At 39.2% G+C, this 6,376-nt stretch overlaps 1 protein-coding gene across 1 annotated transcript in view; it reads left to right on the top strand.

The window, feature by feature from the left end:
• Window positions 1-4,363, top strand: part of KIAA1211 (KIAA1211 ortholog) — a 24,855-nt gene extending 20,492 nt beyond the window's left edge. Inside the window, exon 8 of the mRNA XM_023532129.1 lies at window positions 1,487-4,363. Coding sequence (XP_023387897.1) covers window positions 1,487-1,647 — 161 coding nt within the window. The 3' untranslated portion in view covers window positions 1,648-4,363. The remainder of the gene's footprint in view (window positions 1-1,486) is intronic.
• The last annotated feature ends 2,013 nt before the right edge of the window (window positions 4,364-6,376 follow it).

The following is a 6,376-nucleotide window of genomic DNA, read 5'->3' as shown; positions in this document are numbered from 1 at the left end:
AGTATTTTGATATGCTCAAAGCAAAGCAAGGGTGAGGGATACACATAAAGGGGTTGAGCTCAAGCCTGGGATGAAAGATAGACTCAGGGCCCTGCTTCCTTTGACACTACAAAGTTAAAATAAATGTGTGGAAGCTGTATCTGAAAACCCCTACCTGGAGCTCTGCACCTGTGTTGGAAATGGAAGCTGCTTTTCTGAATCAGTGACCCACATGGCTCAGACGCTCCAGGCAAAACTGGGTTGGTCTCTTTTACCGATGTGATTTCAAACAGCAGGTTTCTGACCCAGCCGTGACTTTAGAGAACAAGATTATTCAGCTCTAAGTTCCTGATGTAACAACAGCAGCGTTTATATGGTCTGGACACATAGGAGACGCATAAACATTTTTTAATTCTTTATCCTGTTAAAAGGTAAAATGATTTAATAATGTTTCTAGCTAGTTTTTTATTACAAATCATTTGGAGGATGGATGAATCTAAACAAGTTTCCTCCAGGGGTTAATAAAGCATCTGTTTTCCCCACTGGGCAGCTCTGTGGACACCCAAGCTCCAAAACCAGGAATTTTTTTGTGCCTTGGTGACCTGCTTGCTGAGATCTAGAAGTGTACAGAGGTCTTACCATAAAAGCTATATTTACTATTTGGTGAGAAAACAGTTTTTTCAAAGACCGCTTTGGAGCACTGTACAATTTCTCAAGAACCTCCGAGGGTATATCATTTCATTTTATCTTATGCCCAGGAATTAAGGGTTCTAAACATCATATGGGTATGTCAGATTTCATCCAAAATAAAGTGGAAGCTCCAAAGTCAGGTCAGAGAGATTACACCTTTCTCTTCCTGATTTCTTGGAAACACCAAAGGGTTAATGCAATTCAGAGTGGCTCAGCTTAATAAAGCAAGCCTTCCTTCTGAGGTATTTGTCTTTTCCATCAGCATTTCCTGAGTTCTGCTATGTGTGGGCCATTGCCTCAGGCACTAAATATGACCCGAGGAGAAAATGGAAACCCTTACCTTAAGAAGCTTCTAAGATCTGGTAAAGAAAGCGATGTGATGCACAGGAATTGCTAGACAAGACTGAGAGTCCTAAGAGCTGGCTAGGCTGTGGGCCTGAGGGGAAAGGGACCCAGGGCATGCTTGGCGGCGGCAGGAGCTTTTGACCTCGCAGCTTGATAAATTGAAACTGCTGGTTTGAGTTTTTTCTTCATGAAATTGACTGGTTATAACAAATTTTACCTTTTATTTTTTTTATTATGCAGGCATAGCTTCTGTGCACAGAAAAAATTAGGCTTCTAGAAATTCTCTGAAATTAGAATCAACTGCACTGTGACCACTATAATTTTGTATATAATGGTTTTCTTTCCCTAATTCTTCTCACCAAAGATATCCAGAGTTTCACTTGAGTTTTCCTTTCTGAATCCTATACCTCTGATAAATCAAAATGCGGCTCTGACTTATACCTTTCTCCTTTTCCTTCAAAATGCAATCCAGTGGAGATCTCTGATTCAGCTCCCCCGGCGCCACTGGTGAAAGAAGTCACCAAGAGGTTTTCTACCCCAGACGTTGCCCCCGTGTCAACAGAACCAGCCTGGCTAGCTTTGGCCAAAAGGAAAGCCAAGGCCTGGAGCGACTGTCCACAGATTATTAAGTAAAGAGTGACTCTTGTCCATTCCTATTGTTGCCAGTTATTGGCTCCTCTCTTGCCCTTTTTATTTATTTATTATTATTTTTTTTTATATGAGGTAAAGAAACCAAGTTAGGGAAAAGAAGCATGCTTTCTGGGCTCTAAAATAATGTTTAGAAACCAAACTGGTGATGTTCCTTGTAAAGAATGTATTTGCACAACCCTAGGTCCCGGTGCCTTGAGTTCCTCGCAGTTCTAAAGAGAAAATTCTGTCCGAAGGACCACACGAAGCAAAACCTCCAGGCTAAGAACTCCCCGGGAGAGCCTGCCACACTCATTCCACAGCCCTTCCACGCATATACACCCGCGCACCATTCGGAACATGTACGTTTGCCAATCCTGTAATGGTATTTTTGAATCTGTACTCCCAGTTTCTTTTTTCTAAAATATTTATCCTGCCATGTTTGTAGAGTTCTACTTTTTTCTACACTAATGGTAAAAGGATCATATATAGATAGAAACAAGAATGCCCATTCTCCTGAATCCAGTGAGTAATTGGGAACTGCGAGGAACAGTCTAGCTCCCAACTTGTGCTCATGTCTGGTTTTCATCAGTTTTCCTCAACCTGAAACTGTGACTCAGAAAGCGAATCCATTCACATTTCTACTGCACTGTTGATCTACAGGCCTCGCCATAGTAGTACTCTCCTTAAGGCCATGTTAAACGTTTGGCCGAGTTGGCTCCCAGGGGACATTTTTATTTAATATAGTAAGGAAAGGAAGCCACAAATTTTCCATCTGTCTCTAAATATCCCCATCTAGTTCAGTGGTTCTCACGATGTCCAGGTTCCATCCCAGGCCTCCTGTGAGGACAGGGCTATGAATATATATTCTGGCAAAAATTCTTCAGATGAATTCTGATATATCCCAAAGGCTGAGAACATTGGGATACACTGCTTCTACTGTAATCTAGTTTTTAAAACTCTGAAGGGGAGACATTTCATCCAAAGAAGCAAAAGTGAGACGGGAAAAATAATAAAACAACCTCCCAAACCAGCCATTTAGTACAAGACTTAAGAGGCTATTGACTTTATATGTCTCTGAAAATTCTCTTGTCTTTAGGGAAAGTTAACAGGAAGATTAGATTTGGAGGCTTTGTACTAAGGACTTCCTACTGGAAGTTTGCTTCTTTATCGTAATCGAGCAATTCATATTTAGAGTCCAATGTTCAGTAGCACTTATAATTTAGAGCATTCACCTTGCTACCTTTGAAAAACATCTCAGTTTTAAGTGGCCTTGTTATTATACACATGTGATACAAAGAAGGGACTTGGCAATTTAAAAGCCACATATATTCACTAATTTCCCTAAATTCTCTTTACATGAAACAGACATACAGCAAACCTGCACATTGCTGGTACTAACTTTAAATTCCACGGTGTTGGCATATTCCCATTTTCTTAGCTTCTGACTCCAAAATATAAGTACAAATCCTTTGCCCAGTGCAGAGAGAATTACTTCCTTTTCCCCTTTCCTATAAAAACACATTGTATTAGTATGCATCATTATTTTCCTTTATGCTCATTCAATAGGCAATGCGTTGTTATTCTATCGTTTACCTTAAAGGATGACAGTGAAGTTATTTACCATGTAGAAGGCATTTTTTTTCTGGAAATGGTGGCTCAGCCTCATGGTAGCAGCTGGCGCGTGTGATCAAGTGGGTAGTTGCACTCTTACAAGTTAGACTCATTATATATACTGGACTTTCCGACCATTAAGAATCAGTGTAACTTTATTTTTTTTTTTTATTGCTATGGGAAGCAGTTAATATTCCACTGCATGTTTTCCACACTGATGTTCATTTCTAAATCAGATATCTAGGCATTTGTTAATTTCAATGATTTCTTCACTAATATACTACTTTTTAATAGGAATTTTTCTACCTACAGCCCTGGAATTATAGTGCTATAATAATTCTTCTAAATTGACTTTTTCTTTCATCTCAGCTTTGGAGATGTAATCATTACTGAGTTGTATCCCAGTAATGGCAAAAAAACAAGCAAAGAAATCAGATCATTAACAAAGAATGGTAGATGAATCCACTCTCTACTGATTCATCTACCACCAAGCCCATACAAAGTAGTAGAAATACCTCAGTTAAAAAGTCTCCATCAAAATCTTTAAAAGGAGATTATACTGAGGAAAGCATAGTCGCAGCACTTATTTCCAACAATTTCTAAAGGCTATGTGTTTAATATTTCATGTAAAATTACTCCAAATTTGCACTAAATACCAATGAAGTGTTATTTTGCTTAAGTTATGTTGCAGTCTTTTCTGATCAACAAACTATGGGGGAAATTCTATAAAAACATTAAAAAATTCAAGACTTTTTTTTTTTAAATGAATGATTGCTATGTTAAATACATAGCTTTTTTTTTTTAAAAAACAAACATACTTCTGGCAAGGTTATAGATGATTAAACTCTGTTCATAGACATATATATATATATATAAAACTAGAGTTTTTTGTTTACTTTTTAAATTTTTCAAGTGCAATTGTTTCTTATATATTAATTACTATTAAATTATCATTTTAGCAAGTTACCAGCAAATTGTAGTATGTATTTATGGTCTCTTCTTGTGATGTTTAGTTTAATTGCTTATTTTAAAGCAGAAACATTAGAGTTACAAGTGTCTTGCAATATTTTTACCAACAATAAAATTAAGTGAGACTTAACCATGAAAATACCATAGTGTGATTTTAATATTATTTTGAGATTTTGGTTGTATAAAGTTTAAATGTATATGTCCATTACTGAAGGAAAAAGATCTTTCAATAAAAAATACCCACAAGACCTTCAGCACAGATGGAATTTCCTTTTCAAGTTGACGTTTTTACTAATTTCAAGCAATCTCGTATTTACATAGATTTTGTTAAGAAAAATTTCAAGGCATTTTATATGGTGCCTTATTATATTTTTCACTAGGTATTTTTGGAGAAAAATAATGAATAGGGGCAAATAAAATATTTCTCTCAATCCTAAGTTGGAATCTAATGGTCTATGTCAGACAGTATGATCCTATAACCTCCTTAATCAAAGTGTGGGCCATGGTACAGCAGCACGGGCGTGAGCTGAGACCACATGAGAAACACAGCTTAGGGCTCTAGGCCAGACCTTCTGACCCACACGATTGGACTAGGACGAAATGAGTGATGTGAGTGAGGTACTTGCCTTGGGTGCAAAAACACAGTAATCAAGATAAATACTATTTTGGATGTGGGTCTAAGATGGAGGTATAGGAGGATACTGAGCTTGCTCCCTCCCAAGAGTACATCACATATATACCTATATTTAAAGCAATTTCTTCTGAGATACAACTGAGGGCCAATTGAACAGCTTTTGCATTATGAACAAAAGAGACCACCTGGAGAAGGTTGGAAAATCATGAGAGCTCTCCAGGAGCTGAGGGAACCATCCAGGACCAGAGGATCTAGTGAGCACTACTGTTTACATTCCCCCACACTTGAAGAGCGGGCGGGATCTCTATCCAGCTTCTCTGGCTGGCCTGCAGGGCCACTGTAGCGCATCCCCAGCCACCACCCCCACCCCTAACCCAGAGCTAGATCCAGCGGGATCAGGAGGATGCCATAGCCCACCCACATGGGGCCCTACACTCAGGGATTGATCTAGCGGATATGGCAGGGCACTAATGCATGCACTTATTGTGTGCACACGCAAGCTACCCTGCCCAGAGAGAGTACAGAGCTAGCAAAACACTGTGGTACCCACACGCGAGGTTACCCTGCATGGAGAAGGTGAGGAACTGGTGTGGCAATGCTGTGCAGGCATATAGGGCTTCCCTGTCTGGAGAAACTGTAAAACTAGCAAAGCACTGTGGTGTGTGCACACAGGGCTGCCCTGTCAGGAGTAAGTATAGAACTAGTAGGGTGCTGCAATGCTTAAACTCAGAGTGGCCCCATCCAGACCAGGCTTGGGCAACAGACAAAGCAACGGTGAGTGCTGCAGGCACACTGGACAGCCCCACCTGGATCAGAAGGGCAAGGAAGCGCACACCCACCAAGCTGCCCACCTAGAATTAATTCCTTCTGGCCAGGTGACACATCAGACACCACATGTGCCTACCCTACAACCAGCCTGCTGAAACTATTCAGCACAAAGTCTACACAGAGGCTAATTTTTCAAGACTAGGAGAGAGAGCTATTTCATCTAACTCACAGGAACAAATACAGAAAATAAAAACAGAATGGAGCGACAGAAGAATATATGCCCCAAATGAAGGAATAAAAAAAAAATTGTAGAGAAACACTCCAATAAAATTCTTGATAAAGAATTCAAAGAAATGGTCATAAAGATGCTCAACAAACTTGAGAAAATAGAGGAACTCAGAGAGAACTTCAACAAAGAGCTAGAAAATATAATAAAAAACCATCAGAGATGAAGAATACATTAACTGAAGTGAAAAATACATTTGAAGGAATAGACAGCAGATTAGTTAATGCAGAAGAACAGATTAGCAACCTGGAAGACAGAATAGTGAAAATCACCCAATCACAACAGCAAAATGAAAAAAGAATTCTTAAAAATGAGGAAAGTATAAGCTACTTCTCAGACAACGTCAAGTGCTCTAATCTTTGCTCTATAGGGATTCCAGGAGACAAGAGAAAAAGGGGCAGAAAGTATATTTGAAGAAATAATGTCTGAAGGCTTTCCTAATTTAGGGAAGGAAACAAACATCC

This window comes from Pteropus vampyrus, unplaced genomic scaffold, assembly GCF_000151845.1.
Source record: "Pteropus vampyrus isolate Shadow unplaced genomic scaffold, Pvam_2.0 Scaffold77, whole genome shotgun sequence".
NCBI classification, from domain to species: domain Eukaryota; kingdom Metazoa; phylum Chordata; class Mammalia; order Chiroptera; family Pteropodidae; genus Pteropus; species Pteropus vampyrus.
The sequence above is the reverse complement of the archived record's forward strand: the minus strand, read 5'-3'. Positions and strand labels throughout refer to the sequence as shown.